General features: G+C 50.0%; 1 protein-coding gene across 6 annotated transcripts in view; it reads left to right on the forward strand.

The window, feature by feature from the left end:
* The window catches only part of ache (acetylcholinesterase), a 52,512-nt gene extending 41,142 nt beyond the window's left edge, over positions 1-11,370 (forward strand). For all 6 annotated transcript variants that reach the window (XM_038786849.1, XM_038786853.1, XM_038786852.1 and 3 more), the window contains one exon: positions 10,892-11,370. In XM_038786849.1, the coding sequence (XP_038642777.1) occupies positions 10,892-11,013 (122 nt within the window). In that variant the 3' untranslated portion in view covers positions 11,014-11,370. The remainder of the gene's footprint in view (positions 1-10,891) is intronic.
* Positions 11,371-12,069: the final 699 nt, after the last annotated feature.

Genomic DNA, 12,069 nt, shown 5'->3' on the forward strand with positions numbered 1-12,069 from the left:
ATAATCCGAACTGATTTAGTCTCACCTCATTTAACAGTCCCCCCTCCCAGGAATCAGCCTGGTTGCTCCCTATTTATCTGTCAAAATTCTCCACAACTTTGAACGATATAACGGCCTTCTTTGGAATCCCACCTTCCCCAAGCTCTGTGAGCCTTTGATGGAGTCTTCTCGAAGTTTTCACATCGATTCCGCAAACCGGCCAGACTGAGAAATACCCTCCAGGAAACCTGGGTGCAAAAGGTGAGCCTCTCAGATGGAACTAGGCCCATTCCCCCGAGGTCTGAACTGAACAGCTTCAACCAGGAGTTAAAATTGCGTCCGGATTAAACCGGAGCGCATTCTTTACTACGCCAAGATGGTTCTCCACATCCTAAATTACCAGGAGGATGACAGAAGCTCTGGAATGATTCAGCGCAGAGGAAAAACACTCCGTCGTCCCGTTTTCAGGATGGGAAGGGGAAGAAACCTTGCCAGATCAAAAATGGACAATCAAGGTGGGGAAAAATAAAAACGTCTGGGCAACAAATGTTTGACGCCTTTGGTTGTAAAAATCTCAGAGAGTGAAGAGGCTGTTTGAGAATCGAAAACCACTCAGTCAAATAGCGGTTGGTTCTACAGTTGGCCATGAGGAGAGGTGCCGTGAGGGTGGGCGATTTGAGATGACCTTCTCCAAGAGAGATATATCGCCTCTCACCACCTGGCTGCTGTTCAAAGTGCTTCACGGCCAATAAGAATGCTTGCATTGAAGTGTAGATGCTCGCAGAAGCGCAGCAGCCGCACAGCAAGATCCCAGATACAACATAGGGTGACCCCCGCCCCCCCCGACATGGTATCAGTGCACGATTTGGATTCAAACTTCGACTCGAAAGCCCAGTGCTCCAGCTTCACTCTCGAGGTGTGCGGGGTGGTGGCCAATAAACCCTGAGATGCCTTTTCGTTGACCTCATTTGGATTATTCACCATCTGCTCCTTTCTCCACTTTACAAGTTACGCGTGGAGGAGGAGAGTGTGATGTGTGGTAGAACGAGTCTTCGTGAGAGGAGTGGGGGGGGGGGGGGGGGGGGGGGGGGGGGCATTGGCAGGGAAGAAAGGAGTAATTCACTGAAAGCGAGCCCGAGAACATCCCGCGGTGCCAAGGCAGGATTTGAGCTGGTGCAGACGTGACATTGAAGAGGAACCCAGCAGGTGGCGTGATAGTTTGAGCCTTAACTCGAACAGGAGGATCAACCCGCTGGAATTGAGGGCTATGATTGGCTGAGGAGGAAAGGCAGGAGGCAGAGAGTGAGGGCGAGGAGCTGGGGGGGGGGGGGGGGGGGGGGGGGGGGGAATGGGGAGCAGTGCAGTAGGGCAACCCAAAGTTGGCTCGTATTGTGTGCACGATCTAATTTAATGACAACAGCAAAATCAAAGGGCCGAATGGCCCCTTTTGGTTGTCCCAGTAGACCGGGGGTGGGCAAACTTTTCCATGCAAGGGCCACATTCAGAAATTCACAATTCACAAAGGGCCGCATAGTATATTAAGTAAAATAATTACTTCACCCGGTTATGATTCTGGGCGCCTCATTTAGAACATAGAACAGTACAGCACAGAACAGGCCCTTCGGCCCTCGACGTTGTGCCGAGCAATGATCACCCTACTCAAGTCAACGTATCCACCCTATACCAGTAAGTAACCCAACAGCCCCCCCCCCCCCCCCCCCCATTAACCTTAAAAAAAAAATTTTTTTTTTTAAATTAAAAAAAAAATTTTTTTTTTTTAATGACTTGGTGGGCCGCAGAAATACCTTTGGCGGGCCGCATGCGATCCGCGGGCCGTAGTTTGCCCACCCCTGCAGTAGACGATAGGGGCAGAGATTGCGACGGGACTGTACCAAGGCCACTTCGAGGGATTTGAAAAAACAGGGGTGAGGATTTTGTACTTAATTGACCAGCGAATGTCGAGTCAGTGACGTAACGGCGAGAGGGACTGGGTGGTCAATGATGGACACTGTACCACACCAACCAGCTCGGGATCTAAGCGTCCAGACTCTTGAGTGACGTGGAGTTTCTGTTCGGGGTGGGGGGGGGAGGGGGGGGGGGTGGGGGTTAGAGGACGAACTAACAAACTGTGTTTCTGCGGCAGCTTTTACATCTGGAAGTGCTTCACATTTCATTGAATGAATTTCTGAAGGATAGTCACTGTTCGTGGGTTTAAGGCCCATTCCAGCTCAAAGTCCAGGTCGACGCTGCCAGTGCAGTACTGAGAGGGGGGGGGGGGGGGGGGGGGGGGGGGGGGGGTTACACTGTCCGAGATGCCAGCTTTCACCTGAGACATTAAACCCAAGGCCCAGTTTGTCCTCTTGTGTGGATTTACGGGATCTGACGGCTGCCGTATTGAAGAATCCCCCACCCCCAGTGTCCTGGCCAATATTTATCCCTCAGCCAACATCACTAAAAACAGGTCGCAGGGTCATTACCTCATTGTGGGATCTTGCTGTGCACAAATTAGCTGCCACATTTCCTACAATACCTCAGAGAACAATGAATTGATTCTGATTTGCTTTGGGACATTCGAAGGACATGGGAGGCGCCCGGGGGAATGGTGTGTGTTTTTTTTTTCTAAATCAGCGTCGATTCTGAATCCAAAGGAGAATCTCCTGAGTTCGAGTCTCCCATCGTGTCCCGGGTTCAAATCGGCAGATGGTGAAATTAGAATTCAAGAGGAATCAAGAGATTAAAAGTTTGATAATGACCACAAAACCATTGTCGATTGTCATACAAACCCATCTGGTTCACTGATGTCCCCTTTAGGGAAGGGGGAATCTGCCGTCCTTATTGCGATCTGGCCTACACGTGACTCCAGACTCCTCAGCCAATGTGGGTGACTCTTAACTGGCCCTCTCTGAAATGGGCCAAGGGAGAGGCTCAGTTCAAGGGGCAATTAGAGATGGGCAACAAATGCTGGGCCTCACACATCCAGTGACAGAATAAATTTAAAAATCACATCCACGGGACCGTGTACACCCTGACGTGCGGTGATCAAGATGATGCTGAAGAACCATCTGACTGGAGCGGTCATGGATCTTGAATCTTGAGGCCTTTTGCTATCTTCGAGCTTAGTTAAGACACCCAGAGCAATCCTGGAGGGGGTTGAGGGGGTGAAGGGGGATGCGGGTTGGCAACCCTACTATGCCAGGAGCTTGCCCGCTCAGACAAGGTGAAGCAGATGTATGCCATGCAGCCTGGAGGGGTGTGATTGATGAGCCTTCTCCTAGGTCAACGCTATGAGGAACTGTCAGAAACTGACCCCTCTTGACCAGCGGGTAATACAGGCATATCTGGTAAGAAAGTGGAACCACTTGATATTGCTGTGCACCCACAGCTATCACATCCTGCCCCACTCGGTATAACATAAGAACATAAGAACTAGGAGCAGGAGTAGGCCATCTGGCCCCTCGAGCCTGCTCCGCCATTCAATGAGATCACGGCTGATCTTTTGTGGACTCAGCTCCACTTTCCGGCCCGAACACCATAACCCTTAATCCCTTTATTCTTCAAAAAACTATCTCTATCTTTAAAACATTTAATGAAGGAGCCTCAATCGCTTCACTGGGCAAGGAATTCCATAGATTCACAACCCTTTGGGAGAAGAAGTTCCTCCTAAGCTCAGTCCTAAATCTACTTCCCCTTATTTTGAGGCTATGCCCCCCTAGTTCTGCTTTCACCTGCCAGTGGAAACAACCTGCCCGCATCTATCCTATCTATTCCCTTCATAATTTTATATGTTTCTATAAGATTCCCCCACATCCTTCTAAATTCCAATGAGTACAGTCCCAGTCTACTCAACCTCTCCTCATAATCCAACCCCTTCAGCTCTGGGATTAACCTAGTGAATCTCCTCTGCACACCCTCCAGTGCCAGTACGTCCTTCTCAGGTAAGGAGACCAAAACTGAACACAATACTCCAGGTGTGGCCTCACTAACACCTTATACAATTGTAGCATAACCTCCCTAGTCTTAAACTCCATCCCTCTAGCAATGAAGAACAAAATTCCATTTGCCTTCTTAATCACCTGTTGCACCTGTAAACCAACTTTTTGCGACTCGTGCACTAGCACACCCAGGTCTCTCTGCACAGCAGCATGTTTTAATATTTTATGATTTAAATAATAATCCCATTTGCTGTTATTCCTACCAAAATGATAACCTCACATTTGTCAACATTGTATTCCATCTGCCAGACCCTAGCCCATTCACTTAACCTATCCAAATCCCTCTGCAGACTTCCGGTATCCTCTGCACTTTTCGCTTTACCACTCATCTTAGTGTTGTCTGCAAACTTGGACACATTGCCCTTGGTCCCCAACTCCAAATCATCTATGTAAATTGTGAACAATTGTGGGCCCAACACGGATCCGTGAGGGACACCACTAGCTACTGATTGCCAACCAGATAAACACCCATTAATCCCCACTCTTTGCTTTCTATTAATTAACCAATCCTCTATCCATGCTACTACTTTACCCTTAATGCCCTGCATCTTTATCTTATGCAGCAACCTTTTGTGTGGCACCTTGTCAAAAGCTTTCTGGAAATCTAAATATACCACATCCATTGGCTCCCCGTTATCTACCGCACTGGTAATGTCCTCAAAATATTCCACTAATTTAGTTAGGCACGATCTGCCCTTTATGAACCCATGCTGCGTCTGCCCAGTGGGACAATTTCCATCCAGATGCCTCGCTATTTCTTCCTTGACGATAGATTCCAGCATCTTCCCTACTACCGAAGTCAAGCTAACTGGCCTATAATTACCCGCTTTCTCCTACCTCCTTTTTCAAACAGCAGTGTCACGTTTGCTGTTCACTGAATCCTGACATTCGGATAGGCCCAAGACCAGGCAGTTCTGTCTCGGAGAAAAAGGGAACCAGCGATCTGCAATAATTCCTTAAGATTCGCTACATTCCTTGCCCCGGATTAGGACACGTGATCAAGAGAGTGATTTAAATGGAAATGGGGGTTGAGAAATGTAGGTGGAGTTTATCACAAAGAGAACATCATTAATTCTGTATGAATTCTCTTGCACGCAGTTTTGGGCCCCGTATCTAGGGACGTGCTGGACTTGGAAAGGGTCCAGAGGAGGTTCACAATAATGGTCCCGAGAGTGAAGAACTTGTCATATGAGGAACGGTTGAGGACTCTGGGTCTGTACTCATTGGAGTTTAGAAGGATGAGGGGGGATCTTATTGAAACTTACAGGATACTGCGAGGCCTGGATAGAGTGGACGTGGAGAAGATGTTTACACTTGTCGGAAAATCTAGAACCAGAGGGCACCATCTGAGACTAAAGGGACGATCCTTTAAAACAGAGATGAGGAGGAATTTCTTCAGCCAGAATCTGTGGAACTCTTTCCCGCAGAAGGCTGTGGAAGGTAAATCACAGTGTCTTTAAGAGAGAGATAGATAGATTCTTGATGAATAAGGGGATCAGGGGTAATGAGAAGGTAGCAGAATGGGGATGAGAAACATAATCAGCCATGATTGAATGGCAGAGCAGACTCGATGGGCCGAATGGCATTATTTTGTTCCCATGTCTGCTGATGGACTGGGACTAGCTTAGAAAGAGCCTCACTCGATAGCTTCTCGCTGCGTGGTACTGTTGGATAATTCTATTTGTTGATGCATTCTCTCACCAATCCATTCTGTCCCTCACATATTTCTCTCCTTCGCGCTCTCTCTCCGCTCTTCTCTTGGGCCGGTTTCCTGACCCTCGTATCTGTTTTCTCTCATCCACTCCTTTTTTCTTTTGTTCTCTCCTTCCATTCCTCTCTGCTCCATCTCCACTTCTCTCAATCCGTTTCAATTTCCATCTTATGCCTTCGCCCCCAGCCAAAGATCAAAACGTTATTCCCCCGCTACAGTTTTAAGAGAACCTTTCACGTTAGAACGGTATTTTATTTATGTTGATTTGTACGTTTCCTTCTGCAATGCCACTCACGTTTTTTTTTGCTTTATTTTTGTGTTATGCGATTGTACAATTTAATTTTATCGCCTGTTAAATATGCATCTGATTTTCTTCAATGTAGTTCGCGGGTCTTTGTAATTTTTCTCTTCCCTGCATGTGTAAATACTGTCAATAAAGCAATGCCTTTAAACTCTCTGGGTACCCTGCAAACCCTTGTCGTGGGTTCAGTCCGTCCATCTCAATAATGATCCGTGTGCGATTTTTCAATCAGGCAAATCTTCTGCCGTGCAATAGATCTGCTCAAAATCAGAAAGGGGTGCAGAAAGGCAATTGGAGGTTCGAGTGAGGGGTCCCGATATCTTCTCATCATGGGTCGTCCTGACATGATAGGTGCAGGATCAAACTTATGTCCTCCTCCCAGCCCAGTTATGGCCGATTAGTCCACAAATACTCAATGGATGTTGGTCCTGCAAACCCTACAGTACAAGGGGAGACCATTCGGCCCTTCGATGCGAAACCGACCCTCTGAAAGGGGGCACCTTACCTCGGGTCAGGCCTCCACACCCTATCCCCGTTACCCCACCTAACCATTTTGGACACCAAGGGGCAATTGCTCACGGCCAATCCACCCTAACCTGCACAACTTTGGACTCTGGGAGGAAACCGGAGCACCCGGAGGAAACCCACGCACACACGGGGAGAACGTGCAGACTCCGCACAGACAGTGACCCAGCGGGGAATCGAACCCGGGAGCCTGGAGCTGTGAGGCAGCAGTGCTAACCACCGTGCCGCGCTAATCCTTGAACCAGCACCACGGAAACAGGCTATCCGGTCACTATCGCTTGACGATACACGTGGGATCTTGCTGTGCACAAACTGGCTGCTGCGTTTCCAACATTACACCCCGTAACGCAGCACTTTGGAACATAGAACACAGAACATAGAACAGTACAGGCCCTTCGGCCCACAATGTTGTGCTGACCATTTACCCTAATCTAAGATCAACCTAACCTACACCCCTTCAATTTACTGCTGTCCATGTGCCTGTCTAAGAGTCGTTTAAATGTCCCTAATGACTCTGACTCCACCATCTCTGCTGGCAGTGCATTCCACACACCCACCACTCTCTGTGTAAAGAAGCGACCTCTGACATCTCCCCTGTACCTTCCTCCAGTCACCTTAAAATTATGTCCCCCTCGTGACAGCCATTTCCGCCCTGGGGAATAGTCTCTGGCTATCCACTCAATCCATGCCTCTCATCACCTTGTACACCTCTATCAAGTTACCTCTCTTCCTTCTTCGCTCCAGTGGGAAAAGCCCTAGCTCCCTCAACCTTTCTTCATAAGACATGCCCTCCAGTCCAGGCAGCATCCTGGTAAATCTCCTCTGTACCCTCTCCAAAGCATCCACATCCTTCCTATAATGAGGTGATCAGAACTGGACACAATATTCCAAGTGTAGTCTAGCCAGAGTTTTATAAAGCTGCAGCAAAACCTCGCGGCTCTTAAACTCAATCCCCCTGTTAATGAAAGCCAACACACCATACACCTTCTTAACAACCCTATCAACCTGGGTGGCAACTTTGTGGGATCTATGTACGTGGACCCCAAGATCCCGCTGTTCCTCCACACTTCCAAGAATCCTGCCTTGAACCCTGTATTCAGCATTCAAATTCAACCTTCCAAAATTAATCACTTCACATTTATCAAGGTTGAACTCCATCTGCCGCTTCTCAGCCCAGCTCTGCATCCTGTCAATATCCTGTTGTAACCTGCAACAGCCCTCGACACAATCTACAACTCCACCAACCTTCGTGTCATCGGCAAACTTACTAACCCACCCTTCCACTTCCTCATCCAAGTCATTATAAAAACCACAAAGAGCAGAGGTCCCAGAACAGATCCTTGCGGGACACCACTGGTCACCGACCTCCAGGCTGAATACTTTCCATCAACTACCACTCGCTGTCTTCTTTCGGCCAGCCAATTCTGTATCCAGCCAAATTTCCCTGTATCCCATGCCCCCTAACTTTCTGAATGAGCCAACCATGGGGAACCTTATCAAATGCCTTACTGAAATCCATATACACCACATCCACTGCCCGACCTTCATCAATGTGTCTCGTCACATCCTCAAAGAATTCAATGAGGCTTGTGAGGCATGACCTGCCCCTCACAAAGCCATGCTGACTATCTTTAATCAAACTATGTTTTTCTAAATAATCATAAATCCTATCTCTCAGAATCCTTTCCAATATTTTGCTCACCACTGACGTAAGACTGATTGGTTTGTAATTCCCAGGGATTTCCCTATTCCCTTTCTTGAACAGGGGAACAATATTCACCTCCCTGCAGTCATCCGGTACTACTCCAGTGGAGAGTGAGGACGCAAAGATCATCGCCAACGGAGCAGCAATCTCCTCCCTCGCTTCCCGTAGTAACCCTGGGTATATCCTGTCTGGCTCAGGGAACTTATCTATCCTGACGCTTTTCAAAATTTCCAGCACATCCTCCTTCTTAATATCAACAAACGTGCCGACGACGTTCTCTCCCCGCACCCAAAACTGGTTGCGAGATCAACACAGGTCGTTCGGCCCATTCAGGAATTAGAGCCGTCCTATCCCCCCTCTATCTGGGCCCCTTGTAATGTTATACACCTCAGTTAAATCTCCCCTCCGCCTCCTCTCTTCCGAGGAACACAATCTTTAATCATCGCCAAAATTCCGCAGTGAATACTCAATCTCCCGTGGACCCGGCTGGAGAAATCTCATTACATCCTTCCTGTAATTCAGCAGCCAGCTGTACGCAGAAACTGGGGCCTGACTAACGTCCTCCGTGGATCGAGCATAACCTCCCTGCTCTATGCCTCAGCCAGTAGCATATCCCGACTGCCTTGGAGGGGTGAGGTGGGTGGAAGTGGTCATTCTGCAGGCCCACTGGTCAGAAATGAGGCCTCTCTTTGTTTGAGGTCATTTTAAAATTTGTCAGTCAGATAGTGACCAGGGAAATATAAGTAGGTGCGTGTTCTGAGGAGTGCAGGGTAAAGTGGGGGGGGGGGGGAAGGATAATGAGATGGGGGGAAGGATAATGAGATATAGAGATATAGAGAAATACAGCACAGAACAGGCCCTTCGGCCCACGATGTTGCGCCGAACTTTTACCTAAGTTAATCATAGACTTTTGGTCAATTTTTCATGGCCAATCCACCCAAAGATGGGGGGAAGGATAATGAGGTGAGGGTAAGGCTGGGCTTAGTTTATTTGCTGTTAGTCAGCTGCCTGCTTGAAGAGGGCAAGAAGCAGGCGATAGGGAGGCTGCCCCTCAAATGGCAGAAGGAGGCCCCATGGCCGGTTGCCAGGGCGGGGGAGGGGTGAGGGCGAGGGGGCTGCAGGAGGATGTGGAAAATTCCATCGCAGAGTCCAGTGGCTCACTTATAAATGCCTCAGCTGATCAAGAGTTAAAAACAGCAATCGGGAGCCCCCCTCCCCCCGCATTGACATCATCAGAGCTCGCCCTGTGTATATAAAAGGACTTTCCTCCATTTTAAGGCCTAACCTGTTACCACTTTCTGGGAAAAGCTGATTTAAAATGGACGCCAGTTGGGCACCGGGACTCCAGCGACTCAGCTGCTTCTCTGTGCCCGCCATGCGGTGCAGTCAGGGCAGCACGGTGGCACAGTGGTTGGCACTGTGGCTTCACAGAGCCAGGGTCGCAGGTTCGGTTCCAGGCTTGGGTCACTGTCTGCAGGTTCACCCCGTGTCTGCGTGGGTTTCCTCCGGTTTAGAATCATAGCATTTACAGTGCAGAAAGAGACCATTCGGCCCATCGAATTTACACCGGCCCCTGAAAGAGCACCCTAACCTCGGCCCACACCTCCTCCCTATCCCCATAGCCCAGTAACCCCACCTAACATTTGGACACAGTCGCAAAGATGGGCAGGTTAGGGTGGATTGGCCGTGATAAATTGCCCTTAGTGTCCAAAATTGCCCTTAGTGTTGGGTGGGGTTACTGGGTTATGGGGATAGGGTGGAGGTGTTGACCTTGGGTAGGGTGCTCTTTCCAAGAGCCAGTGCAGACTCGATGGGCCGAATGGCCTCCTTCTGCACTGTAAATTCTATGAAATAATTTGGTTTGGAAGGTGCTGCCTAAGGAGTCTTGGTGAGTTCCTGCAGTGCATCTTGTAGACGGTACACACGGCTGCCACTGTGCGTCGGTGGGGGAGGGAGTGAATGTTTGTGGAAGGGGGAGCCAATCAAGTGGGGATGCTTTGTCCTGGATGGTGTTGAGCTTCTTGAGTGTTGTTGGAGCTGCGCTCATCCAGGCAAGTGGAGAGTATTCCATCGCACTCCTGACTTGTGCCTTGTAGATGGTGGACAGGCTTTGGGGGGGTCAGGAGGTGAGTTACTCTCCGCAGGATTCCCAGCCTCTGACCTGCCCTGGTAGCCACAATATTAATGTGGCTGGGTCCAGTTCAGTTTCTGATCAATGGTAACCCCCAGGATGTTGATCGTGGGGGCGCTGGTCAGCGATGGTAATATGCCATCGAATGTCAAGTAGGTGATGAAATAAGTTATGGAGGACGTCACCACAGCCTCACCGCGAGCTTCCGTGCTGTGGCTACAGGACAGAGGTGGAAATTACTCAATAAATGCCGTTTGTGGTATATTGCTGTGGTTCCGATAATCCGTCAGCAATTCATTCAATATTTAAACCAGCGGAATATTTTTGATTAGATTCCAAACTGTAACTCACTCTGGAGGTTGCGTTATTCTGCAAACTCTCTGATAGATTGTCCTTTGGAGTGGGACCTTCTGACTGGGAGGTGGGAATGCTGGTCAGCTGTGGTAGGCATCAGCGCGACAGCTGGTGAGGTCACGGCAGAGCAGCTGTCGTCAAGGTTACGCCGGGAGAGCTGGATTCACCCCCTTTCTCTTTCCCTCCTTTCCAGAGACCATCGACGAGGCGGAACGCCAGTGGAAAATGGAGTTCCACCGATGGAGCTCCTACATGATGCACTGGAAAAATCAGTTTGACCATTACAGCCGGCAGGAGCGGTGTGCTGACCTGTGACCCCACCCGACCCCCACCCCGCCCCCACACCCTGCACACAGGTCACACGTCAAGGCAGAGAGCGGAGTACCAAATCGACCAGACGCACAGTCGACTTCCCAATGACACTGCATGACCCTCTTGTGTCCCCGTCGTAAAACATTTGACAGTATGACTACCATCCAGGGGTGCTGCTCGCCTTTGAGGGTTGGTCACATTACTCGCTTCAGTCAGGCCAGTCCCAGCATCGTCCACACACTTGTGTTCACAGGAATGGGGGTCAAACGTTCAGCACCAGGCCAAAAGCAGCCATTTCCACTGGGGGCTTCGACCTCCACAGCCATCCCCCACCCCCCCCCCCCCCAAGCACTCTTTTCCCCCACTCCACCCTCTCCCCCACTCCACCCTCTCCCCCAAACACTCCCACCCCCTCCCTCTCCCCTCCCCCCCCCCCCCCCTCTCCCCCAAACACTCCCACCCCCCCCCCCTCCCCTCCCCCCCTCTCCCCCAAACACTCCCACCCCCCCCTCTCCCCTCCCCCCCAAACACTCCCACCCCCCCCCTCCCCCAAACACTCCCACCCCCCCCCTCTCCCCTCCCCCCCAAACACTGCCACCCCCCCCCCCCACCCTCTCCCCACCCCCGGTAACAGCACCCCATACCATTCAACCAAAGCCCCGTCTGCTCTTAAGTACAAGACCCTGTGGCCGCTACATTGGAAAGGAAGGGGGGGGGGGGGTTCTCGCCAGTAGCTCTCGCTCCATTTGCAACGCAGCATTTTTAATGGCAGACCCTCGCAACATTTGGCACCAATTCCTCAGCCGCATCGATGTGTCAAAACCTTTGCAGCCGTGGATGACTGCACTAGAACCAGGATAGCTGTGACTTCCCTTTGACGTTTAACGGACTTGAATCTGACTCTTTCTCCCCCCCCCCCCCTTCTCCCCTCCCCTCCTCTCTGTACAGGAGACTCTGCTCCAAGATATATATTGTAAAGTTATTTATTGAAGTGTTTTTTTTTTGCGTGCTTTTTTTTTTTTGCAAGAGGCGGTGACTGATAGGTTTGGGGTTTTTGGA

This window comes from Scyliorhinus canicula, chromosome 29 (assembly GCF_902713615.1).
Source record: "Scyliorhinus canicula chromosome 29, sScyCan1.1, whole genome shotgun sequence".
NCBI lineage: Eukaryota > Metazoa > Chordata > Chondrichthyes > Carcharhiniformes > Scyliorhinidae > Scyliorhinus > Scyliorhinus canicula.